General features: G+C 41.0%; 2 protein-coding genes across 5 annotated transcripts in view; one reads left to right on the plus strand and one right to left on the minus strand.

Annotated features, from left to right (window-relative positions):
* The window catches only part of fancl (FA complementation group L), a 29,713-nt gene extending 29,526 nt beyond the window's left edge, over window positions 1-187 (plus strand). For all 3 annotated transcript variants that reach the window (XM_069689852.1, XM_069689851.1, XM_069689853.1), the window contains one exon: window positions 103-187. In XM_069689852.1, the coding sequence (XP_069545953.1) occupies window positions 103-138 (36 nt within the window). In that variant the 3' untranslated portion in view covers window positions 139-187. The remainder of the gene's footprint in view (window positions 1-102) is intronic.
* Window positions 18-25,125, minus strand: vrk2 (VRK serine/threonine kinase 2). Of its 2 annotated transcripts, none has more exons than XM_069689841.1 (14): window positions 25,118-25,125; window positions 23,517-23,651; window positions 22,941-22,996; window positions 21,199-21,268; window positions 20,304-20,391; window positions 18,633-18,741; window positions 18,318-18,410; window positions 17,327-17,459; window positions 10,217-10,337; window positions 7,154-7,212; window positions 5,654-5,820; window positions 2,851-2,994; window positions 885-1,058; window positions 18-585 (listed from the first exon to the last, which is right to left on the minus strand). In XM_069689841.1, the coding sequence occupies exons 2-14, from the start codon at window positions 23,644-23,646 to the stop codon at window positions 217-219; spliced, it is 1,713 nt and encodes a 570-aa protein (XP_069545942.1). In that variant the 5' UTR covers window positions 23,647-23,651; window positions 25,118-25,125; the 3' UTR covers window positions 18-216. The 2 variants fall into 2 exon arrangements, with proteins under 2 accessions (XP_069545942.1, XP_069545941.1); XM_069689840.1 differs by having other exon boundaries at window positions 2,851-2,997.
* Between the last annotated feature and the right edge of the window lie 2,632 nt (window positions 25,126-27,757).

Genomic DNA, 27,757 nt, shown 5'->3' on the forward strand with positions numbered 1-27,757 from the left:
TTTTTTTTTAAAAAAAATTTATAAAGCGATACTTCATACCACATTTAACTTTACAGACGATTTAATAGGCAGAATAAACTGTGGCTTCTCTTTCTATTCCAGCCTATTACTGTGAAAATGGCAGCCCAGAAGTCCTGAGGAGAGGCTTTGTGCTCCGGCAGCTCCGGCTCCACTTTTCGGGAAGCAGTTTAGAAAAGAGACTTTTTTTTTACCTGTTCAAAGGGGTTTAAATGGATTTTGGCAAACTGCGTGAACGGCAGCCATCAAAAGGACGACACCCAAAAAGACAAACCAGGACGTCCGTCTGTGTCTCTGTATGGACGCAGCGTCCCATCCCGGGCCTTTGAGAACAGACTCTTCCCATTCACCAGAATGGTCTCTGTGCTTAGAACAGCGCTGACTGTCCCACCGCTGTGTGTGATGATGAAGTGGCCCTTCATCCCGTCTCTCTGTGTTATCAGTGCGTGTTTGGCTCTTAATGTTGCAGTTTGCCAAAAGATGGTTTCTCCTCTGCAGGCGATGTCGTCGTTCCAGTCTCCTCGAGGTCACGGTCGGGTCGTCTGTTCTCCTTTTGGAGTTTGTTTTCTGTTGAAGAGGGGGATTCAAAATGTTTGCTCTTTTAATAACCGCCACAGACGACGTGTAAGATTTAAATGCCAGCTGCATACTTGTGTATTCCTCGGCGACCTTTTGGAGACCTGTGGTGCCCAACAAGATGTCTTATGGTTTAATAGCATGTTAACAAAGTTTTAATGACAGTAACATACTTGTTTTGGAGTCTTTTGTTTAACATTCATCATGAAAAATGTAACAGCAGTTTAACACAGCAGAATAAAACCAGTTCTACACGAGGAGCACGGCTGACAGCGTGTCGGCCATCACACCTGTTTGGGTTGAGCTCCGGGGTTTATCGGAGGGCCTCTCAGGTAACATGCAGGAATGGGTTTGGGTCTGACATCTTCATCCTCCTCCGTTTCACTGTCGTCTTCATCAGAAGTGTGTACGGGGTCAGGCCTTGACCTCTGCGATCTTCTGACAGGAAGCACAACTTCTTCCTTCTACCAGCAAACAGAAAGAAACAGCTCGTCATATAAATACACTTAATAATCCGGTCAAACTCCCTCATGAATCGGCAATAATCTGCTGATGTCAGCATGTCAATAAGATAAGATTTGTGGAACTTTCACCCGAGAGTATGATAAACGTAACCCTAGAGGTACAAACACCAGCACAGTCAGCAGTTCACCGTGTGGCCTCATGTTACCGCTCCGTCTGCTTTGTGCCTCCAGCTGTAGCTGTGACTCACTCCGAGTCCTTCTATCAAATGCTGGGAAACAACCACGTTTCTTTTTTTTTTTTTGCTTCAAGTGTTTCAGAGTTGCAGCAGTTTCATTTCAAATGTGTCTCCTCATAAAAGCAGAGGTTCACAGTTCTTCAGGTTTGTTTTTAAAGCAACAGTCTGGTCTCCATGCCATCAGTCCTCCTGCTCATACTCAGAGATCCTTTCTTAACGAGCTTAATTCCTCTTTCTTTATAGGAATATATTGAGTTTATGTGAAGATAATAATAATGATAAAAGAAAAGCTGTGTTTCAGATCAAGTGGAAGTTGCAGCATTTGTACTATGAGATGTCGTCTCCGTGTTACTGATCTTCCACCGCAGCTCGGCAGAGACACAACACACAAACTGAGGAGGACGTCACGTTAAACAGCAGGTAGCTACAAGCAGGAAATCCGATTGGTCAGCTGTACATTTGGAACGTGCTCAAATCAGTATTACAGCACATCTCAAACATTTGGAATTGGAACAGAATATTTCGTTAGATAAAAAAAAAACTTGAATTTTGGGAATGATAACATCTTTTTAAAATACATTTTGACTTTTGGGTTTTTACAATGATCTGGAGGAACTGTTAGCTTATTGGGTTATTGGATCATATCACCTGTGCTGGTGACACGACACCACTATCTTAAAAATATGTGTGTCCATGGATTTCTTTTTCAGCAAATATTTTAGTTACAACCAGACTGAGCGAGCAAAGCAGTTTAGTGTTTCTAAGTTTGGTAGTTATTCAGTTTGAGGAACCGTCTCTAGAAAGCATTAATACGGACTGGAAATCCTCTCTGTTGCTAGGTGGTTGCTAAGGGTCAAGAGAGTCTATTGACACGAATGATTGTTTTCCAGGTATTAAGTCATAACCAATGTATTGCCATGGAAATGGAGATTGCACTAACCAGAGGTTTTATAGTTTCAGAGTGAATTGCTCCACAATATGAATACATTTAGATTACGTATTTTATTTAGATGGCAACTTGTTGTATAATCTGCAATATTACACCAGAGGGTGTGCTGTAATGTCATTAATCGGCACGATGGCGATGCGGTCAGGACCAAGGCAAGTGAGTCAACATTACCGAAGTTGTGTAATATTGTTTATCTAAAAAAACACTGTTTGGAAGATTTCCACTTCATTTGTTTAACTTTGTTGTGTTCAAGTTTATTTGAAGCTTTAGCAATCAAAGACTGTGGATTTGACCCTCCATCACATTACAAACTCATCTAGAACAGGTCAGCACACACACACACACACACACACACACACACACACACAGATGACGTAGTGGTGTGATGTTCTCCAACCAGTCTGGAGACTGATAGCACTTCATACCACCGACTATCAAAGTCACCAGAGATATTAAATGGAACTTTTTTTTTTCATTGATTTGTCCCGTTTCAGCTCTGAAGATGACCGAATACATTAAAAGTCATTTCAGACGTCATTCATCGTGATATTGATTTTGCCGAGTCGAGTGTTCGGCTGTTCATCATTGAGTTGGTTTGACAGCTCACCCGCTGTGACGGCGGTTTCATGAGGGGAGGTCCTCTTATATAGCGAGCGGGCACCTGCTTGGTCTTCGTCCCTGCGGGTGCTCCATCGTCCGCCTCAGCAGGCGAACGCTCGGCTTTGGGCGGCCCTCTGGCTCGTCCTGCTTTCTGCTGATGGGAGTTCATGATTAGTGAGTCCGGATTGGACGAAACCTCTGTGTGGGTTCATGTTTGAGCCCCAGTCGAAACTCCCCATTTCCTCCTCGAATTGTGCCAATTTCCATGCTGATCCCTTGTTTCCATGTCTGTTAAACCTCCACATAAAATCTCCTCAAACTCCACAGCCGTATTTCAATAAATATCTGTCGAGACTTCCTTGAATTCAACTTTTCCCTTCACTACGAACTACAATCATGTATTCATAGAACAGTAGTGGCAAACGATTCTGCGAAACATGCCCCTTCAGTGGCCTTTATCTCCACTGACATTTACTCTCCCCACTAAAACCCGCCAGTAAATGGCCACTTCTGTTTAACTAGAGATCAAACTGGCCAGCACTTTAGCATGGAAATGAAATGACACAAGGAGAGAGGAAATCAGGAGCATAATTGGAGACACCATGCGCTGCGTAAAGTGTGTGTCATCAACTCCTTCAAAATTGGGCCGTTGAGAGCCCCCCCCCCCCCCCCCCCCCCCCCCCCCCCCCCCCCCCCCGGATGTCAAGATGTGATTCTGCTGAATTGGAAGAGAATCGTGGTCCTCCTTCAGCTTCAGACCTGACCACCTCTGGTTGACATGCTCGTTGTTGGGCTGTGGGGAGGGTGGCGGGGGGGGGGGGGGGGTTAACCCTCCCCTTCACTGCTGTCACGTTCCTGCACTCTAAGGTGAAGAGACTCACAGGAAACGGGAATCTTTGTGGCCAACACCGAAGTGATTCAAATAAAATATTCCTCAACGAGGGGCGTCTGTGTTCGTGCCGTAAACAAACATCTGCGATGAAGCAACGAACGGCACCAACACGTTCCCGTAGCAACAGCACGACACATAGATCACATCAGAATATTCTATTTGACGTAGAGAAGTTACAAAGGTACTTTACACGCGGCCATTTCCATACTTCCACAGTGGCATAGTGGATGTGTACATACCAAATTACAAATGTAATGACCGTATTCTGCAGTTAGCAATGCATCATGGGTTGTTTGTAGCCTTAATGTTGCCTGGCTAGCGAGTGTTTTCACTCTGTTTATAGCGCGTCTTTGGTCAGCGAGCCCACTTTGAACTTGCAGCCGTTTCTGAGGACTCTTGTCATGGAGGAAATAAATGAATGGTGAGCGAAAACACGCTCGTAGAGCCTCCTGTCTTGCAAAAATGTAGCAGCGAGAAAATGAAATCAAACAGCCAAGAATTGAGAAAATGACTCAGTGAGATGAGAAGAATCCACTCCACCCAAACCAGCTTAATAAGGATTTTTTGAAGGGTGAAAAATAACAAAATGATACTCACACACATTTTGTATCCAACGGCTTAAATTTAACTGCATGTGAATGGTTTTTTTTTCTGTTTGCATTTCTTTTATTTTCAATTGGAGGTTTTTCTTTTTCTTCCTGTAACCACGATTACCGTATTTTTCGGACTATAAGGCGCACTTAAAATCCTTCACTTTTCTCAAAAATTGACAGTGCGCCTTATAATCCAGCGCGCCTTATGTATGGTTACTTGTTGTGCTTATTGATCGATTTTATGTGCTCAAAAATCTGTCGAAATGTGTAAGTACGACTTTGGTAAGCAACGAAGCCGCTCCGCTCAGTGGATATTCAGAGCGTTACGGTACGCCGGGTCACCACCTGATCGGCCCGTAACAGGAATGTAATGTCTGAACTAAAAGTGCATTCATGTGAGGAGTATGCGTTAGCTACAATAAACCAATCAGAGAACAGTATTTAGTACGCTTACCCCCTCCACTTTTTATACTTACTGTGCTTCAACATTATATTACAGTACATTTGTGTGTATGTAAAAGGACTCCAAAAATGGCACCTGTTAAGAGGCATGCTTACGAAGCGGGTTTCAAACTCCAAGCAATTAGCTACGCAGCAGAACGTGGGAATAGAGCAGCCGCCAAAGAATTCAACATCAATGAATCAATGGTACGGAAGTGGAAAGTTTGATTTACCAGACTGTGTTGTTTTGCTTAATGCGCCTTATAATCCGGTGCGTTTTATGTGTGAACATAGACACGTTAATTCACAGTGCGCCTTATAATCCGGTGTGCCTTATAGTCCGAAAAATACGGTACACAAATGTTCCCTATAATATTGTATTTATGTTATTTACCTAATTTATGAGCACCCGTTTCTTTTCAGCTCAGTTTGAGAGTCTCTGCTGTGTATTTCGTGTCACGTTGCAGTTTCTGTCCTCTGATCTGTGTGTCTCATTCAGGGCAGAGCTGAACCTCAGCTGAACTGTCCACATGCCTGGGCAGACCGCCCCAAGTGAGTCTATGTGTGGGAAACAGTTTTCCAACCTTCAGCAATCTACTCAGAACCGGGTCGAGGGCCCCGAATAGTTTGCAAGCTACAGGTTGGAGACGCTTGCTCTGGATGCGTGAAAAGATTTTAGTCAAATGTCCTTGAGAGAACGGTTCACCGTTAGCAGATTCATTTATTAGGGGTTTAGCTTTTTTGATCTGCTTCAAATGAACCAGAAAACCTCATTTTGAAGCGGTCTTGTCCTGCTCATAATCTTATATTTCAGTCTGAGGAAAAAAAGATATCGGTACTGTGATCTCACGTCATCATCGATTGACACGTCGTCATGTTCTCACCTTTTCCCGGGCGCGAGGATCCTCGGTGCCCGACGCCCTTGTGTCGGGCACCGAGAAGTCGAGTCTACTGCTGACGGCGCAGGCCAACAGGTCTTTCAGATGCTTGTAGTCGGGCTTATCTTGGTAGTCCAGAGTCTTCACATAAAGGAGGAACGAGCCCAACTCATCTGCAGACAGGAGCGGAGTCAAGAAACAAGTTTTAAAATCAAATATGGTGCAGAAAACGCTGGAGGAAGCCACAGCAGTGAAGTTATTTGCTGTCGGAGTTTGATTTGATTTTACCGCCGTTTCTATTTCAGATGGGCAGTAGCTTCGTAACGCTGCAGCCTCTGTATGGTATCATTTGAGGGACTTGAGTCAGGCAGCAGCACAGGCAGGATGAACCTGAAGGTCTCAGAGTCCAGATAATACAACGGCTGCTCATGTATCTCCTAACACACACTAGATAAGGTGCGTGTGTGTGTGTGTGTGTGTGTGTGTGTGTGTGTGTGTGTGTGTGTGTGTGTGTGTGTGTGTGTGTGTGTGTGTGTGGAAGTGTCATACACAGCCTCAATGTATCACACGCTGGCCGGACGACGTGTATGACACATACTGCAGTACGACTTGTATCTCTCTCCCTCCCACACACACACACACACACACACGCACACACACACACACACACTCAGTTGATGCATCCCCTGGCTCTTATCTGTGGCGGGCAGCCGGGCTTTGTCAGCAGAGGAGCACCCGGTCCCGACCATACATCACACACCGAGCCATCACACAGGTGTGACCTCTCCTTATAAAGAGGAGAGATAAAACACGACAAACTTTGAAAGGCATGTCAATGGGACAGATGTTTAATTGGTACGGTGTTATTCTATAGAGCTTCTGGTAACTGAAGGGGAAACAGGAGTGTTTCATTCTTCGGCTCTGTGACTTTGGAAGAATGACGTTCTGATGCGGTCCGGACCGTCTTTAAAGATTCGGTTCGCATCCGGAACGTTTCAACCGTGTTCAAGCCGAACCGGGATCAGCCCTTTCTTTCATTTCTATAAAGAATCCCACCGCTAATGCTTCAAACTCGTGTCACATTACATCATCTCACCAGTGCCTGTATGAGCACAGCCCCGCCTGGGCAGTCATCAGACCCTTTATTCAGGAATTCTTCCCAAAAGTCCATGTAGTGATGTCCCAATGCAAGAAATGTTGTATTTGGTACCAGTACCAATGAAATTCCACAATTCTTAAATTTTTTTTTTGCTATAGCAGCATTTATAGATACAGGCGATTTATGATACCAAAGAACTACAAATCAATCAAGTGAACGTATTTCGATGTAAACTCTGAAGCTGTGGCCGTTCCTCTGGATCTCTCATAAAAATAAAAAAAGATTAAGAGACAGAATCTCCTCCTCCCCCTCAACAGCCTCATCCTCTTACTTCATAATCATCAGTTTAACCTGAGAGGTGTAAATGATGTCCTGTAATCTGAGGATGCCCTGCGGCCTTGGCTCACCTGTGCTGGCTCCGCTCACTGACAGCTGCTGGACCGAGTCTGGCAGATTATCCATCAGTCTGAGAGAAGAGTAAAGGAAGATGGAACAGGGAGGAGGTGAGGACAGACAGAGACGAGAGGGACGGAGGTTTTAGGTGCGCTTAACTCGGATGAGAAGAACACAGCAGGAGGATGAGGCGAAGCCAAGTCACAGCAAGCCGTCCCACAGAGTGTTAGTGCTTCACTCAGGTTAACAACGTGGACAGACAATATATCTATTGTCATAATTAAGAGTCTGTAAGCAGCACTGCTTTAGATTGTATAAATCCTGGACTTTGTGTCTTTGACAGACTTTAGCAGCCTTTCAGTGTTTTGTACAATTTATTTTGATTGTAGGATTACTTTGGACATTCAGTAACCATCAAGAGCAAAATAAAAAGGGAGGACAAATGTTCAGTAAAAATGTTTAGCCAAGTGATATAAGTTGAAGTTTGACCGTCTTTTTCACATAAAGACTTTTCACACAAATCTTCTGTAGACATAAATATAGATTTAAATATAAATCCTAAAAACCTTATAACATTTTAAATGCTGCCTGCTCTGTCAGGTAATACACCCATGAGTCAGCGATATTAACACGTGTCTCTGGTAACATCCCTCAGATACACTAAGAATGACCTGTTTTATAAATCAGCTTTATTCTTAAATTATTCAAATGAAAGATGTAATAGAAGTGAAAGATGTAATAGAAGTGTCCCAAAAGTTAAACGAATTGCTGACCTCTGACCTCCAGCTTCCCATACACGTTTGGCTTTACATCACATAGATACATTACGCCTTGTGTTTCCACGTCCACTATTGTAAAAACCAGGAGGTTTTGGATAAACATCATTAAAAAGATCACAGACTGCAAGTGCACTCTAATGCAGTTAGAAGAGAGAAGTGGCACTGTTACTGACTTGTTATTACGTAAGTGTAATTTCAGTACGAGTAATTAAAAGTGAGTGTGTGTGTGTGTGTGTGTGTGTGTGTGTGTGTGTGTGTGTGTGTGTGTGTGTGTGTGTGTGTGTGTGTGTGTGTGTGTGATGTAGGTTTCGTAGGAATCTGTTACTGCCATAGATGCTGGAGTGCAGCGGGATTATTGCTTGGTTGCACAACATTGCTTCTCCGAGGGAAAAGTAGCCTAAAAGTGGAACGCTGTTAGATATTAAAAATAGCTCCGATACCTGCTCGGCTCTTCTTTGATGCTGTGTTGCATCCTCAACCCAAATAGAAACTGCGGGCCCCTATTACAGTGCATCTGGAAAGTATTCACAGTGCTTCACTTTTTCCACATTTTGTTATGTTACAGCCTTTTTCCTAAATGGATTAAATTCATTTTTTCCTTCAAAATTCTACACACAATATCCCATAATGACAACGTGAAATACATTTTTTTTGAAATTTTTGCAAATCTATTAAAAATCAAAAATGAAAAAAATCACATGTACATAAGTATTCACAGCCTTTGCCATTACACTCAAAATTGAGCTCAGGTGCTTCCTGTTTCCACTGATCATCCTTGAGATGTTTCTACAACTTGATTGGAGTCCACCTGTAGTAAATTCAGTTGATTGGACATGATTTGGAAAGGCACACACCGTCTATATAAGGTCTTACAGTTGACAGTGCATGTCAGAGCACAAACCAAGACATGAAGTCCAAAGAATTGTCTGTAGACCTCTGAGACAGGATTGTATCGAGGCTCAGATCTGGGGAAGGGTACAGAAAAATGTCTGCAGCATTGAAGGTCCCAATGAGCACAGTGGCCTCCATCATCCGTAAATGGAAGAAGTTTGAACCACCAGGACTCTTCCTAGAGTCGGCCGCCCGGCCAAACTGAGCGATCGGGGGAGAAGGGCCTTAGTCAGGGAGGTGACCAAGAACCCGATGGTCACTCTGACAGAGCTCCAACGTTGCTCTGTGAAGAGAGGAGAACCTTCCAGAAGGACAACCATCTCTGCAGCACTCCACCAAGCAGGCCTGTATGGTAGAGTGACCAGACGGAAGCCACTCCTCAGTAAAGGACACATGACAGCCCACCTGGAGTTTACCAAAAGGCACCTGAAGGACTCTCAGACCATGAGAAACTAAATTCTCTGGTCTGATGAAACAAAGATTGAACTCTTTGGCCTGAATGCCAAGTGTCATGTTTGGAGAAAACCAGGCACCGCTCATCACCTGGCCAACACCATCTCTACAGTGAAGCATGGTGGTGGCAGCATCATGCTGTGGGGATGTTTTTCAGTGTCAGGAACTGGGAGACTAGTCAGGATGGAGGGAAAGATGAATGCAGCGATGTACAGAGACATCCTTGATGAAAACCTTCTCCAGAGCGCTCTGGACTTCAGACTGGGGCGAAGGTTCATCTTCCAACAGGACAACGACCCGAAGCACACAGCCAAAGATAATGAAGGAATGTCTTCGGGACAACTCTGTGAATGTCTTTGAGAGGCCCAGGCAGAGCCCAGACTTGAACCCGATTGAACATCTCTGGAGAGATCTGAAAATGGCTGTGCACCGACGCTCCCCATCCAACCTGATGGAGCTTGAGAGGTCCTGAAAAGAAGAATGGGAGAAACTGCCCAAGAATAGGAGCCAAGCTTATAGCATCATAGTCAAAAAGACTTGAGGCTGTAATTTCTGCCAAAGATGCTTCAACAAAGTATTGAGCAAAGGCTGTGAATACTTATGTACGTGTTATATTTTCATTCTTTATTTTTAATAGATTTGCAAAAAATTTAAACAGACTATTTTCACTTTGTCATGATGGGATATTGCGTGTAGAATTTTGAAGGAAAAAAATTAATTTAATCCATTTTGGAATAAGTCTGTAACATAACAAAATGTGTAAAAAGTGAAGCGCTGTGAATACTTTTCGGATGCACTGTACATACACAGTTAACAGGATAGGTTGTGCCAAAGAAATGCTGAGTTAGAACACATCCCACCCTCCCCTGAGAGTAACTGGCTCGGCGGTTTTATCATGGATCATTTCCTCTAATCTCTGCTGTGGAGAGCAGTAGAACACGACTGACTACCGACCTGGTCTTGGCCTCCTGGACCTGAGTTGGATTCTTGAGAACATCGTCCCAGGGCAGAGAGCCACATAACCAGTGAACAAGACAGAAACCCAGAATCTGGAGGTCACTGCGTCTAGATGGAGCTGTGAAGACACAAGTAGGTGAAGTGGTCAGATTTAAACTAATATTATACACAAATACACAAACTAATATTATTTTCCATGCTGCTTGGTTTATCTATCAGCCCTGACTCCATCAAGTTTCATGTAAACTTTTACATTTGTTGGTCAAACTTCAGCTGGTAAAATAAATGTTTTCATATTGCAAGAATAATTATACAAAGACCCTAAAAAGACTCCTGCGCTAATGTCAATACGGGATTCCCACACAGAGAGCTACGTTGTATTTTCCAACAACAGATCTTTTCCAAGAACAGTCCTGTCAAGATTTGACGCAAATACCATTTTAATTGTCAAGTTAAAGCCGATGAGCGATCAACAAAGAAGAATCCGTCAAAAACCCAGCAGCACAGATACTAATTCACCTGTTACATGAGAAGATGGTCTCAAAGTAGATCCCTGGTTTTGACATTTAGTCCGTATGGAATTCAGCTGAGAAACAATGACAGTGAGATGACATACTGTAGAATAGCATGATGGTGATGATAGTGGGGGAGGTTCACTTTGTATTCTAGGGGTCTGCGGGGAACCCAAAGTAAAAGTGGCGTTGGCAGTGGCAGTGGTTGGTATTGCAGTCCTGCTAAAAGGCTTAGAAGCAACAAGCATGAACACACTAAGCTTTAGAGTTTACAGTTTTTCATATTGACCATATTTCATGCGTGATAGAAATTCTGACATTCACTAATCAGCCCCTAAACTGATGGGGCTGACTGGATTGTCATTAGTTCTGAGGGAGAAATTTTGACCTGATCGTGGTGCTGGTAGAAAAGGTAAGGGATCGCCAAACTCATCATGATTCATCCTCTGGAAAGCACAAATGTATTCATCAAAGTACATGGCAGTACATCCCATAGTTATTGAGAGATATCGCTCTCGTCAAAAAATGTCACCCTTTTTGTGGTGATGGAAGAAAAATTAGGGGGTCACCGAAGTCAGTAGGATTTATACTGTGGGGAATATGAATGTTTGTACCAAATTGAAAGTTTACCAGACTTTGTGTTGCAGTTACCCAAGTTACAACCAGCATGACCATGGAAGTGTTAAAGGCAAATGGATATTACTCATCACATAGACTTTACATTGTGGTGGTGTCGTAAAAATAAAACTGCTTTTCCTCTGCCCTAGGAAAGTTTAAAAGAGACCTCCATAGATTAATTTTTTTTTAATGAAATGAGTGAAGCCTAACCTCGCTTGCAGGTGCCCCATCAACAGTTTTACTGTCTCTTACAATTGTGATCTATGGAAAAAAAAAAAAAAAAAAATCTTTGTTGCAATACTGCAGGTCACCACTGGGAAATATTAGCAGGCTAAGTGGCCGTATTCAGCTTTCTTAATACATCCATAAGCATAACAGACCCAAATAGCCCACTGAACTATCAGTGGTGTGGTAGCATTGTAACCTGGAGGTGGTGAGAAGAAAAAGAGAGGTCTGGGAAAAAAAAAAAAAGATTTGATCTATTCCTGGAATAAATTTTGATTAAATTTTATTTTTTAAATTGTTAAATTGTGCTAAATTGGTGGAGTTTGTTGTTGTTGTTGTTGTTGTTGTTTTTTCCACCAGATGCAATAACTGAGAAAAGCAGTGCCAAATTCTTGCTGGAGAGCACTATTCATACGGAGCAGCTATAGACAAACTCTGAAGAACTACTGTCCCCAAAATATGCTTAACATCAAGGTCTTCAATTACTAAGGTCACAGCAATCAGCTGTGTTCCTGCCCTGTAAGAGTGTGGAGATACGAAGGCTTTCTACAATTCATGACCAAAAGCACCTTAGTACTTCAGGGATTTGAACACACATTAACGTTGAGGAATTTCATTTTTGTGAACAAAATATTACGAATGATGCCAGTGTGATTTCCCAAGACTTCTTTCAGACTAGTCAAGAGCAATTTCTGTTTGATTGTGATTGTGTGTGTGACTGCATGGGTCTACGTTAATGCGTGAGGTCTATCAATACTTAGCGACCAAGTCCATCCAGAGGGGTCGAGCCCGGGGACTTTGAGCAGTTCAATACTGTAACGGCCACCACGCGTCTCGGGAGAAATTACCTATCGACTGGTTCCATCAGATGGGAGAAATCTCCTCCCTGAGCTGCGGCCGGCATTGATCCTCCACAGCCAACAGTCTGGTTTAAAATTGAAGCGTGGTCAATGGCACACACAACCAGATTACGAGGGATACGAGGGCAGTAATCTGATTACATGTTGAAAAATTCCTTATAATTGAAGTACTCAGATTTATCATCGCTATGTTATGTTCTTCAATGTGGAGACATTTGAATGCAGTGAGGACAGTCTGAACATCTAATGGGTGCTAAAAGGAAATCACTTCAAGGAAACAAATGTTGTGCCAAAAAAATAAATAAATAAAAAAACTCAGGGTTTATCCCAGAACACTAAACTGCTTAAACCCAGCAGGGAGGCTAAACAATCAATGAAGGTGATCTGAATGGAGGAGCTGGTTCAAAACTGGATTTGGTGAAGGGTGGTGAGAATAGTGATGTTGGATAACATCTTCCATGTTAGCATAAAAAAAAAACACACGTGTTGTTTCTACGTAGTTTTTGACATAGATTATAGATAGATTATAATCCATTCTGTCACATCCACTTTGTGGGAGACAATTTGTTGACGTGTATTGCTTCTGCTACAATTTTGTACTTTTTCTCTCCGTTTTTCTTGAGTGTGTTTTTCCTTGAGAGATGACCATCTGATGCAAAACTCGGACTACACAGTTCCTCATTTTAGCCTCAGTGAATGCCTTTCTTAACTAATTTGACAACTTCTACATATTTTTTTGCGATGTCAATCTTCCATGTGCCAACATGACAAATCAAAAGAGAAATCCTGTTTCGTTTCCTTCCAGTGAACCTGTAACTGTTTGACCATCATTATCAGATGACAAACAACAAACCACTCTGCTTTACTGCCAAGTGACTGATGAATGGTTTCAGATTTATGTTCAGACCATTATGATTTCACAGTAAAGTTGACCTTTGACTGTGAAATTTTGTCATTATTATTGTATGAAGTCTTGGTTATGGTCCCAAACGTGTTTGTGAGATCACGTGGACCTTTGATCACCAAATTTTGATCAGTTTGTCTTTGACTCAATGTGAATGTTTGTGCCAAATTTCAAGAAATCCCCTCGAAACCCTCTTGAGATATCATGTAATGCGGAGACACAATGCCTCTGGCCTCGGCTGTCGCCAGCATAAAGGAATAACTCACAATAATAACTATTGCAGAGTTGGATCTTAACATTTGGAGTGTGAGGTTGTCATTTGTTGCATAGGCTATAAAGTCAGAAATAAAATTAACTTGATTGAATTAAATCATTGTTCACGGGGAGCAAAGCACAGAGATTTCACCAGTGAAACTTATCCTGCCTGATCGCTTTCATGGCTACTTGTTAAACCGAATGGGTACACAGCGAAAACAGCATCAAGTGTCAACAATACACGTGCTCAAAATATGAAACTGTCCTTGTTCCACTTCATCTAAACGACTTTGATAATGAGCTAGATCTGTTTCCCTTTGTAGTGTAAAGTAAGCATTAAGTCAGTATTACAGTGAGGTTTTGCTGTGGTTGCAAATAATTACACTGTGCTTCGTTGTTACTGAGAACCTGTTAAAGGAAAATCAAGATGAAAAATACATGCAATACTAACACTGGAATAAGTGTTGGAACTCCCAGAGCTCCATAATGAATTAACAATTAAAAAGATCAACAACTACTTTAACGTCGCTGCCCTCTGTGCATGCTCTGGGCGCGTTATCGCAGCTCATAAAAGCATTTTGTGTGTCTGCTCTTCTGTATTTAATGTGTTTTGCCCTCATTAGAGATGACACAGGACAACGCGGGAAAATTTGCATGTATGTACACGTAAGACAACGCGGTAAACATGTCTCAAAGGAAGCTTGGACATGCACAGGGCATATATGAATGACACCCCACATAACACAGTGCGCGCGCGCACACACACACACACACACACACACACACACACACACACACACACACACACACACACACACACACACACACACACACACACACACACACACACACACACACACACACACACACACACCATCTCTAACTACTTTGGAGGGATGTGAGGAAGCGATGGTGTTGCTGTTAATTTTCTCCTATTGTTATTCCGTTTCCCTAAAGCGCGCTGCAGTGTCGCACTCTTAACCCTTCTGCTTCATAGTCTTGTCGTTTGGAGACGGTCGTCTGTCCGCTGTCCGCCCACCGAATGGCGGTAATTACACCGTTTAGCTCTGGAGTTCACAGGCCTGCCACTCACCAGCTGTGTTCGCCAAACCTCAGCATGGCAACGTGACAACATCTTTGTAGGGGATTGACGCCAGTCGGGTCAGCGAAGGGCAGATTGGGGTCTGGTTCTTGGTCATAATCTCCAGCGGAAACACTAACTTGTTTTCATCCGTGTATCTGAGCAGGTGGTAAAGGTGACGACATCATCGTCAGGCTTTCGTCATAGCTGGACGGGGGTTCAGTTTTCTGAAGGATGAGTGCAGTAAAGGCTTGGACGTGTGTTTGTGACAATAATTATCATTGTCTGTGTCAGGCTTACATCATTTGTGCAGCTCCAACACCAGCATTTGCCCGAGGCTTAATTACAACATTTACATTATGTTGCCTCATGTAGAAAAACCCCCCGAAAAAGCAAATCAGACATTGTATCGCTCACCTCTCCGCTGCTCCTTCCCTTCCTCTTTTCAAAATACTATTAAAATCGACAACCTCTCCATTTGATAGTTATTGCTGACAGGACACTTTCTGTCCCTCTTTCAGTTATTGATCACGTTGATAGAAACCGTGCTGGTGTGATTAGGCAGTCTGAGCCATTCGAACTCGCAGTATCGAACCAGCGGGTAGTGAAGTTGGTCGGCGTGGAGCTCATAGAGGTTATCTGTGGCTCGGGCTCGCTCTAACCAAACATCAAAGCCCTTAATTAATGGGGGGATGAATACACGATGCAGGTTATGACTCTGGCTAATTAGGGAATTGTTAAACAGAGACGAGGCCGGGCAATTCAGCGGAGGCCACGGATGGAGAATCGATGGTCAATGAAGAGAGGGAGCATGTATGCAATTTGCCAGTTAATGTGTTCCCAATATCAGCTAAGGGAGGCAGAGGGTGGCGGGCTGAAAAACTATTTTGCATGTATTGACTGCAAACTCAAAGAACAGAGCTTATAGAAGGGTTGATAAAGATATTGTAAAAAAAAATACCTTGTTAATTGTGAATACCTCTCATTTTACCTACACTTTGTAAGAAGTGAAATCAGCAATCCGGAACACACAAATCAAGTCTAGTTTATCTTTGTGGTGGGAGTTGTTTGTTGACAGATTGCCGGTGTTTTGTCCTGACAACAAATATTGACATAAAGATCCAGTATTTTTCTTTTTGTGAATTTCTTCCAAGAAAGACTTGTGCTGTTTGACACATGTGAAATGGTGAAAGTTTGTTACCAAGTTATTTGAGTTTTAAGACAAAAAAAAAAAGTAAATGATGTATCAGGTAAGTGACAAATAATTCATAACTTGACGTCAATACCTTTCATATAAGAACCATTTTAGAGACAGGTGAAACTGCCGATGCAGATGGTGAGGTGGGGAATTGAATCTAGATTGTAAAGATTTAATGCAATCATTATATGTAAAATGATACGTCTCACTTTAAGCATGAATATGAGGACGATCTACTTCTGCACATTTCCAGGTGGACTGTGATTTATAAAGGGAGAATTGCATTCAGGTTAGCGTTGGAGCAGTTTTATAAATTTGATTATTGTTTTTAATATTTTTTGGCGTAAGCCATTTTTGGCTCTGGTGCACATACACTTTTGGTATGGATCCTACACACTACTGTATAAATGAGACCCTCGGTCTGTTAAAATTAAGTAGAAATGTCAGATTCAGACAGCCGGGGTTTCATACGTTCCAAACCTGAGGAACCAACCCCATCAATCAGTGGGGGAGGGGCTTTCATCACCGAGTTGTCACTGCAGGTGAGTGGCGGATGGGGCGGGTGGAGATAGAGGCGGGAACTATTTGCATATTTATAGATCCTCACACATTAAATGAAGGCAAAGGTGTCAAGTTGATGTACATCTGAGCCTCTTTAAGGCATTAAGGGATTTTCTGTCTTGGAAAAAAAACGTCTGAATATATAATCTTAATGATTAGTGAGGAGTTTTTAGAGGTTTAATCAATGCCAGAAATAATTTTAGACTTTTTTGTTAAGTCTCACTAGGAAACTGGATATTGAGTTTCAGTTTATGAACTATTTAGTTTATGAACTTTTCTTTACTTAATACAAATAATGTCCTATTTTTTTTTCTTCAAAGTCTGGAACTTAACAAGAATCTAACTGTAGGAACTAACGACTCCTGGATATACCTTATAATCAAAAACAAATTGCTTATGCTTTTCTGGAAATACGTTTGTGATTATTTTATTTATTTAAATTACGCTGAAAGATTCCAGGATGTTAAAAAACATTACCATAGATCGTAATGTTGGAAGACAGCCATTGGCGCTGCATAGAACAGACCGCTTTTGCTTTTGCTAAACTTTTGAACGCATTTTCTTTGACTGTGGATTTTGTCCTCTATATCTTTTACTGGAGTCTGAAGGAATCATGGCCAGTATGGAAAGGAGGAATTTCAGCAGCTGATAACTCTTTCAACTTTAACATGGCACGCGAGTATTGTTTTAAGATAGATGTACTAAGATCAAAACCTCCCTGTTGGCCCGTACCTCCGGTACTACTCTATTGTCCTGTGAAGCTTTCTGCAGCACATCATTTCTGATGATCAACTAGATCATCACATGTAACACTCAATCCGATCATTACTGTGCTCATCGCATGTGGAACTGCACACAGATCAGGGATTTTATTTCTGAATTGGAAGGCTTACCGAGTCCTTTGTGCGCATCAAGGCTGGTGTACTCGATGGTTCCATTGTGGCCCTTCTTGGGGTTTTCTTTGTATTCTTTGTGGACTCCATCAGGACAGTATCTGTAGGACAGTCCATAATCTGCGAGGTAGACCTACAGCACACAGCGAGACACACACATTATAGTTACAAAGCTATTCAGCAAAAAATGTATATCTGCTTTGCCTTCTTAAAAACATTAACCTCGTTAAAATGGACAGCTGATGAAAACTATTTGCTGATGCCGTGCTTTGCACAAAGCTTAATTCTGAACCTATGATATAGGGCTGGGCAATATATTGAGTTTTGACAATATATAGATTGTTTTTTTGAGAGATGGCAAAAATGATATCATCTATATTTAGTTTTAATATTAATGTCAGGCACAATTTATAGTGTTGGTCATAAAAACACTGCATTTACATTTTTATTTTGCAACGTGTAAAGAGTGGAGCTTGTTAACAATATATATCTGTTTCCATTTTGTACACCAAAGGTTTTGAATTATAGCCCATTTTATGTACCATTATCTGTCTTCATTGAAATGTTCCAAAACTATGTTTTATAAAAAGTAAATATCATTTCTACCAGTCACTTCGACCTATTTATTTAATTGCTTTATTTTCAAAAGTTACAAAGAACTAAGGCATGCTGGGAATTACACATATATTTGGGCTGAGGGGAGGGGCCAAAACCAAGCTCCTTGGAGGTTGTTGTAGTTAACGATCTAGTGTTTTTATGAGCCTCGCCTTCATCACGGAAATTGTATTTCATTTCAATTACACTCTGTGTTAACAAAAGTGCTTGTGACATTTCATGTGCAGCTTTGACTTACAAATGAATGTTCAACCCACTTCATAAAAAATATTCCATTCAGCCAAAATATGTCGGGATCTGACTTTTGGTCACTATCACCCAAGCCCTACTATGATGCATGTGCAGGATAATTACCAGAGATCTACAAAGGTCTAACCTGTTCAGGATCTCTGTAACCCAGCATGAGGTTGGCAGCTTTAACATCTGCATGGACATACTCGTTTTCATGAATATACTCCAGAACATCCACCTGGCAGAGGAGCCAAAAAAACACACAAGACAAAAAGAAAATTATGATGAGCAGCCTGCAATAAAAAAAAAAAAAAAAGAAGAAGAGAAAACACATGGTGTGGAGCCATTGGGTGTTAAACTGGTCTTTGACTGTGGATCTGTGAGCTGAGCAACTGGTGCTCCAGCTCCATCCAGCAATCAATAACAGAAAAAGACCGGAGTTCCATGATGATTATCTCACCAGTCTGTGACCCAGCTGGAGCACGGTGGCCTTCTTTAGTCGACCTCCGTTGCGCCCACAGACTTTCTGAAGGTCACTGCCCAGTCGATCCATGGCCATGAAACGATAACTGAGTGGGAGAGGAAAAGCTCAAAACCTTTTTTTCTGTTATGCAGACTGTTTTTTGGGATTGAAAGTACAATATAAACCCAGTAAACCAAAGCAGGAGGTCTGAGTCAGACATTTGGCAAAGTTTTTTAAAAAGGACCTTGCAAAAAATGCCCTGCTGGAATTTCATTTGAAATATTCTATTCCGTAAAAGAATGTTTTATTTACCCAGTCAATAAAATTAAAGTGACAACAAGAGGGATACTTTTCATCATATTCACAAACAAAAGCCATAAAATGTCATTGAGGACATAATTAAAGATTTCTAAAAGAGATTAGAATTATGTAAGACAATCAGGGAAAAAAAAAAACATTTCATCAAGAGAAAGAATAAAATGTTGAAAACAAATTTCATGAATAAAAATAGACATCATCTTGAAAATAAATACTGGAGGTTGAAACCATTCTGCATTATTCCTAGGACGAGGATAGTTAATAGTTTATCTGAAACTGAATGAGTCAACCGATCAGAAATATCTCCGATCTGGATTTTTCTATTGCGGTCAAAACAAACACATAAAAGAACTGGCCTTGAAAGTCAGCTGTTGACCAGCTCTGGCTGGAAGCAGACCAACATTAAAACCTTTGACTACAGCACATAAATGTGATCGAAGAAGAGCCAAGCAACTATTCTTAAGATCCTACATGTTAAAAAAGTCTAGTCGTGTAGCTTTTTGCGAAAAATAAAGTTAATAGAATTCTTTCATACACACAGAAATCAATGCAAAATGCAAGGTTGTTTATTTTACCAGCTGCTCATACACATTTTTGATTGTATGTATTAGCAGAGTGAGGGGTCACCTGACGGCTCAGTTCAATATTTTGTGGAGTAAATTTGTGCCGTGATTCAGCCGGATGAAAACAGGTCAGCTGGCTGCTGGTTCTGTCGACGGAGACGTTGAACACAGGTTGAAATTGTTATGGATTAAAAGGGATTGAACTCGCTCTGGATTTCCGAGCGTTTTTGAGAGTACTGCTTTGGACTACAGCTGGAGCATGTTGTTTGCATGGACACCTTCTGCGACTGCAAATCTCGCAAACACTATAAACAAAGCCTAATGCCACAAATAGGATTTAAAAAGACGGGTATATAAAGCACAAACCTGTTGATTTTCTCTGTCAACGAGGTTTCAGTTAGTTAGGTAATTGGCAGGTGGCATACATTTTGGCAGATGCTCTCGAACCACTGGTTATAAAAACGTGTGTAACTCAGGTGCTGATGTTGATCACGCAAAGAAACCTGGAAACGTTCTCCCGATGATATAAGATTTTCGCACAGGTCACGGTGCTATACACCGTTCATGTGCAACAGGAGCAGTCTCTGAACGCTTCGATCCACCCTCGTATTTCTAACCTTGAAAATATAATGATCCAAATGAAGTATTGTCCAAGGTTTCACTTTGTATGAACCCTGTAGGCTAACACACAGAAAATGCAGAGAAAGTGCTCATGTTGTTTTAGCGTTTAAAAAGGGAACGGAGCTGTGGGGTAGTAACGTTGTCTACCAAGTGACTGCTTCAGTACCTGAGGTCATTATGTTCAGCGAGTCCTGATCCCCAGTATGATGGAATGCCCAGGAAGTCCAGTTTTCTGCTTCTCTTCCATTTTTGCACTGGAACAAGATTAGAAGAGGAATAATTACGTCAATGCGTCTACGCATATTTCCATTATTCCAATACCTGAGGTTCTTAAATCGGGTGTTTGAGTTTGAAAAGAAGGAGTCAAAGGAGTCAAACCACCAACTAAATGAAAACTCAGAACCACAATGGCTGCATTGACAAAGCAGAAACTCTGGTGCTTTGGACCACTTCTTACACATTTACAATTTTATGATTGTCTAGCCTTGACTTTCGGTCCCCCCCCCCCTCCCCCCCGAACATTACTCCTTTTCACAGAGAAGTCTGAACAAAAATCCAAACTATGAAAAGTTGGCAAATGTTTTGTCCAGAAATCACATTTGTCCTTGTAGGTGTAAGAATGCCTGCATACAAATATCAATCTAAAAGTATTGAGGCTACAAAAACACACAACTGCAGATACACACACAGAGAGGCCCCAGACAAAGCAGTGGGCCTGGCTCAGGGCTTGATGGCGGCTGGCCTGACTGGCTCTCAACCAGGCTGGCAGGTGGTCAGGGGCTCAGCGGAGGGCCGGGCATCATTACATGTGAGTGGCTTCCTCTCCCCTGCTCCTCTCCAAACGAAGGCATTGGAGAGCTCAGACAAGCACGGAGAGTGTGTGTGTGTGTGTGTGTGTGGGGGGGGGGGTGCAACTGCCACTGAGGTGCATGTTTGCTTTGGCTTATTATTAATTACTGTGCGGCAGGCAGCAAAGCCTCTGTGTCTGCAGCCACTTCATCAGTCAAACGCACTCGTGCTCCAGCGAGCTGCCGGGACGCTGGACGGGTGGTGCTACTCACTGCTCTCCAGTTTGGCTGCCCTCTGGTAGAACTTGAGCTCGGAGAACAGGGGGCCGTTCGCCTGGTACTCCTGCACATACAAGCACACAGTATTCAATATTTCATTATCACTGGTTAAAGCTGCACAAGGCTAACTGTCTGTGTCAAATTTACAAAGTAAAATTGTGATAAGAATTACTGTCTAAACCAATGACCATCCTTCCACTTGGCCGAAATACAACTGCCTTTGCAATCGGTTTTCTTTTTAAAGCTTTCCCTATTGGTCTTTCTTCTTTTATATGAAAGGGAACGTTACCAAAATACTTGGATGAACCATCCAAACAAGGGGAAATTCTACTTTGATTAAGAGAAGCGAGAGGACCATTTGTCTTCCCTCAATGCCTTTGTTGGCTTGCCCTTCAACCAGCAGTGTAAATGTTAAGACACATTTAGCTGTTGTAAAAGCGAACAATGCTCGTACTCTTGAGTGTTAACGTCATAGCGACGCAACGCACAACGCTGGCAACCTGCATCGAAGACCTGATTTAACCGTTACGTATAGACCCCTAAATGTAGGGAACTTTGTTGGGCTGAAGGGAATGTAACTAAAATGTTTTATCTGGTTCTGTCAGAGGTTTCTTCCTGTTAAGAGGGAGTTTTTCCTTCCTTCTGTTGGTGCTTTTTCTCCCTTAAAGAGGAGTTTTTTCCCTCCTAGCTTATGTGGGAATTGTTGAATTGTTGGGTTTCTCTGTATAATATTGTAAAGTCTTGCTGTAAGGACTTTAATGTGTCAAGTGCCATGAAATAACCTGTTTTGTGATTTGGCACTATATAAATAAAATTGAATTGAATTGAATTGTTTGTTTAATTCAAACAAAAAGAGGAATTAAAAAAAGCAACAACTAAAACAATATTTTGTAGGTTTGCAGGGGGGTTGTATTATGGGCTGGTTCCAGGCTGGAGGCAGTGACTTCATACAATCGTTCTTGTGAGCTTGCTGTAACCAAACTATCGATCACGGCTGTGTGAAACCAAACTGAGATATTTTTTTAAGCTTTGATTTTGGTTGGTGCATTTTTGTGTGGAAAATAGACTTGACAGAGCAAAAGGGAATGAATACCTGAACCAATCATTTCATTTGACGTTGAAAGGTTTGTCTCAAGGTTTCAAAGCATTTTGGGGACATTGTTTTTGACTAAAAAGCATTTTTGCTTGCGAGGAAACAAATAAATTATCTTTGTGGTTTGTGTGTCGATTTGTGTCTTTATTGCTGTGATAAACAGATGAGAGATGCTTTAATGAGAGTTTTGTTCTCTTTTTTTATTGTCCAATCATTTGCACAAAAACATATATCAAGGGATGACAATACTTACTTATTTACAAAATGAATTAAATTAAAACTAACTGCTCCGGTCTCAATGTACTAAGTCTCCCAGTCCTGTTAATGGCAAGTGGAAGTGTACAATACAAATCAGCAACAAGTGAAGAATTCTCTGCTTCCCTTGAACAGAAGTGCATACGCAAGAAGTTGGAAGAACCATCCCACTGATGTAGGTTTCATTTTTCTCCATTGTCAAATATTCTATTTGGTCATAATTTTTTTTAAATGCCACCTTGCGCTGACTAAGTCACATCTTGTTTTGAGAAGTTGAACCCCCCAAAAAATAGAGGAAACAGCACTTTGCGTCAAACAATGTATCCGTACGTTATTGTTAATAACTATGGCAACAATCGCTTTCTGCTTCTGGTGAACGGATACTCACCACTTTAATGACAAAGTCAGCATCTCTTGCAACCGGTCTGTCTACGTCCTGGGATGCTTGAAGGGGACAGAAGAAAGAGGGTTCAGATGATACGGCATGTACTGAATAAAGATGTTAATGGTTCAGATCAAGGCCATTTGGAATATTAAGATGCATCGAAAACTAGAAGGAAATTTCAAAAAACACAACACACGGCACTAACGGATTTGTAAATTTGAGTAAATTCTACCTGAATAAAAAATATCTTCATAGATTAAAGGGGTAGTGAACTGTTTGCAGTACATGAAAAGTGCTGACATTTGTGAATCTGATCTGTTCAAACAGCTTTTCACAACTCACAGTTCAAAACAGAGTAGTGACTGCTTCCCTGACAAAATGTGGCAGAGAATGAGAGGGAGTTCTTCTACCAGTCTGTATGCATGTACTTACCTACTGCGCGCGTGCGTGTGTGTGTGTGTGTGTGTGTGTGTGTGTGTGTGTGTGTGTGTGTGTGTGTGTGTGTGTGTGTGTGTGTGTGTGTGTGTGTGTGTGTGTGTGTGTGTATAGGCATGTCATCAGACACAAGGTGCTCATTACCAAGATAAATCAGTCCAAAGCCACCTTGACCAATAATTTTCCCCAGCTTCCATTTCTTCTTCTCAGTGTCGGTCAATACGAAGCCCTCTGGGAGTGGTTTAGGCAACTTATTTTTTCTTGGTGGCGCCATGAAAACTGGATAAGTTACCAAAAATATGTAAGAAAATATTAGAAATATATAGCTCAAATAATAATAGAAGATGCAAAACAGGTTACATGTGATGTGACTGAGCCCAAAGCTCAGAACAAACTCATACGCTTCTGAGATAAAAAAAAAAAAAAATTAAAAAAAAATGTAAAAGCGCTGATAATTCAGTTGTACAGTGGAGGCAACAGAAATCTCTTAATGTGACAACAAAACTGAAATAACACTGAGTCCAGCTTGTATGCGGCTTCCCCGCATCATTATAGGTCTCTGTTGTAAAAGTGAGTGACAACATCCACAGACTGCTTTTAAAAAATGGTCAATTTTAACTGTCTGGTGTAGGAATGAACTTAACTTAAATTGATTAGGAATTAAAGCTTAGTTCCTGCCCAGTGTGAATTACCGTACTATTGGTAGACTGTCAACATTTGAGGAGCATGTAGTTCGGTTTTGCTCTGAGGTTGACTCTTTTATATGTGTTTTGGGATAAATAGAGCAAAGAATCGAAACAACTTGTTTTTTCAAAAAACAGAATTAATGAGCCAAATAAAACATGACTTAAAAAGATGCTCTGTAATCTCTTTTTCCCTTTGGGGAATAGTCTAAATTATACAAACGATTATATTACTATGATTCCTATTCTTTTTCAAAACACGAACTATTCGTATTAAACTCTAACATTCAAACAATCACATTCTATGATAAAATTCAGATGGAAATGGCAGGAAACCAAAACTGAAAGATGACAACCTGTCAAACAAAGAAGCTCAGCACAAGTGAGAAATGTAAAAGTGTGGCTGTTAAGGAAGCGTTGCATACAAGATGGAGAGAGATGGAATCAAAGTGTGGAGATGTAGCACAATATATTGTCTTTTTCCAAATAACATATGTTGAGGGATTATGCAGCCGAGACACAAGGTAGAGAGATGATCTCTTTCTTAGCTCAGGTCCTGGGTTCAGTACACCGCACAACTCCACGACTGACTCTTTATTTGGCTCAAAAACATGCCGTTAACTTTCACACAAATCACATTAATGCCCAACTCATGTCACTTATGGTGCCTACTATGAACTTTCGAGCAACCGTTGCTATCCCGACGCTGTATTATGCATTAATATTCTTACAGACAGAAGCATGGTGCCAATTTCAAACGTCTGTGGCTTTTGCGATTCTTAATAAGACCATTGTTTTCTGTATTGTTTTCTGTATAATGAGTTTTCTGTATTATTTCAGTTTCAGTGACACAAGTTAATATGAAAACTGCAGATAAGGAGTTTGTTAAGGTTAGTTAAATGAAACACAAGACCCAGAAGGAAAATATCAGGTATAGCAGATAAAATTAGGCTTTAACGAACTGAGCAGACGACAAACGTTTGGACAACTAATATTATAGTGACCCATAACTAGCTAATAACAGCTGACTTAACTAGTAAGAGGATCTTAAATATGACTTACGCCAAAAAAAAAAATATGCAGCGACTTTTAGAGGGTATGAAGCCGTTCGTCTTCACTTTCTGTTCAGGAAAACACTGATAAACTGTCGTAATTATTTGTAAAGCCGATGACTTGTTGTTACCCGATACCCGGTACGAAAACAGAAACCAAATCCTTCTCACTTCCTGAAACATGTCCCGCCCTCCACGCCGCACGGCCAATTGTATGCAAGAAAAAGTTTCACAACAATCAAGAGCCAATAGAGAGGCAAGGGAGGCGTGAATATACGGTCTCGTGCTCTTAAACTGACAGAGTAACAAACTGAACATGTCATTTTGTTTATTTGAGACTAAACCAAGATCATTTATTTAAAATCCAGGGCTTCACTTTAAAGCTAATGTCTTCGTTTTATTATGATTTTATTTATAAGATACATTTTTACCATAAAGTAATTTTACCATAAAGTAATTTTATTCAAATTTTAGGTGGCCTTTTTAACAACTGGCCAGGGACAAGGAGGAATTAGCCATTAGGACTAACTCTAGCTCATTTACAGTTCCTTTTTCCATTGATCAGTGTCTATGGCACTTTCTCCTGTCAAATAAATTAATTACAATACTATTGTTTATCATTAAGGTTGTTGTTTTTTTGTTTTGTTTTTAAGTGAAGATAGTCTGTTAAGCAGTTGGTAAAAACAGCTCAGACAGAACAGATACAACCCAAGGATTAATGTGTGGCATGACGAATATGCCAGTATATTAAAATGCTGAGTATAAATGTGGAAGTTGGGACACTACCAGAGATTTCCAAAATAATTAAGGCGTACCAAGATGATTGAAGCTTTATGAAAAAATATTGTAGTAGCAAAAACAATTATGCGATTTTCTCAAACATTTTCTTATGAAATACTGTATATATAATTGTTTATTTGTTTATTTTTCAGGTCCAATGCACTTCAATCAACATCACTGTAAATATGGCAATGGCTGATTTTCAACTGTTGTCCAGACATTGTTTAAGACATTAAATTAGTTATTGATAATTATTATTATTGATATTTTTAGTTATAATTAAACAGTTAAAAAAAAAAGATAATCTAACCCATTGCTATAAAATGAAAAAAAAAATCAAACAAATATTGATCAATTATAACCTACGCAGAAGCTGCAGCAAATATGCTGTTATTAATTAGTACAATGTTCTTTTCTGAACACAATAATATGGTATAGATTGTGTCAATCCCTTTAAATATAAGGGAAGTCTGTCGCTGTATAAAAAAGTTAATCAAACATTTAATTAATTTAATCAATCATTTTTTTGATGTTGAGAATTCATTTTTCATTTAAATACTTAATTTTGCCATTGCATAATAGGTCAAAGTGCTTTACAGAGCAGATAATTCCCATAAAATGAATTCATTAGTCTGGGTGTTAGCAGGTACCAAATTAAGAGGACTTTTCTTCCTACAAGAGTATATCTATGAGCAAACCTGTTAATATTGAACTTGTCGGTAACTTCTGTTTAAAAAGATCCTCCTGTGCATCAGCCTTGTAAAAATGTAGCAGTCTCCAGTGAAGTAGGAGCTCAGGGCGTCGTCCATGATTTTTAGTTTCTTACTATTTCAGTTTCTGGTGCACTCTTGTTACACTTAAAGTGGACACCACTTACACATAAATCCTCCAAATAGTCAATAAGGGAAGCCAATGTTAGCAGCAACACGCAGTAAAATGAAAGCAGAGGTGCTGCGGGTTTCTGACATTGGATTGGGCCTTGAAAGCAACCTATTGTATACTGCTTATTCAACTTACTTACACAAATCAATAACAGTTTGTTTTCAGGAATTCAAGCGTCCCTGTTGTAACCCAGCTTGATCTCTGTTTTTCTGTACAACACAGTTAATACCACAGCCAGCTAATTGAACACAGGCTGAAGGAGCAGAATGCAACGCTGGGAAGCGGTGGTGGTGGACACCAACTCGCACATTTCTCTCCCCCATCGCTCTCAATCAAGCGTGTTTTATTCCAATGAAAGGAGAGGCAAATGCCTACTCTTGTTTTTCCTGTCAGCGTGCACCTGCAGTGAGCCTATCGATCTACCGGCACCCTTAGGGCCTAATTTAAGTCTCAAGGATTCTGCTATGAAAGGAAGAAAATAGAACATCACTGGTTGAACATCAGATAGTCACAGGGAAACCTGGGGGAAACTGGATCTGCTTTGGATTGAAGATCAGCTCTAAGTCGGGTGCACAGTTTGTTTGAAGATCAATGGAACAACACTTATGATGAATGTATCCTAATTATTGCACGATAGAGCCTACGTTGTGTCTGAATACCTGCTATTAACTGAGTTTATACAAAATGGGATAAGGAATGCTTTTAACTGCATGGTCCTTCCCAAACAGCTTTTTACAAATGTACGCATCATCAGTTCAGTGTAGTGTTGATACGTATATACAGCCAGCAGCCACAAAACAGGCAAACAGACAAAGTAAGTTGTTGAAGGATGGTAGTACAATGTAGTTGTGTTTCCAAATCATGTGAACTTTACATAGTTTTCATAGGCTGTCTTTACTGGATAAAGACATGCTGAAGCTGTGGCTAGGTATGCTACAAATGGATGCTCCTGTCCATACACGGTGCCTTGCAGACCATCAGATCTGCA

The sequence above is a fragment of the Brachyistius frenatus genome, unplaced genomic scaffold, assembly GCF_029030835.1.
Source record: "Brachyistius frenatus isolate BFR_SWC_R1_liver_20210118 unplaced genomic scaffold, ASM2903083v1 Contig_8, whole genome shotgun sequence".
Classification (NCBI taxonomy): Eukaryota; Metazoa; Chordata; class Actinopteri; family Embiotocidae; genus Brachyistius; species Brachyistius frenatus.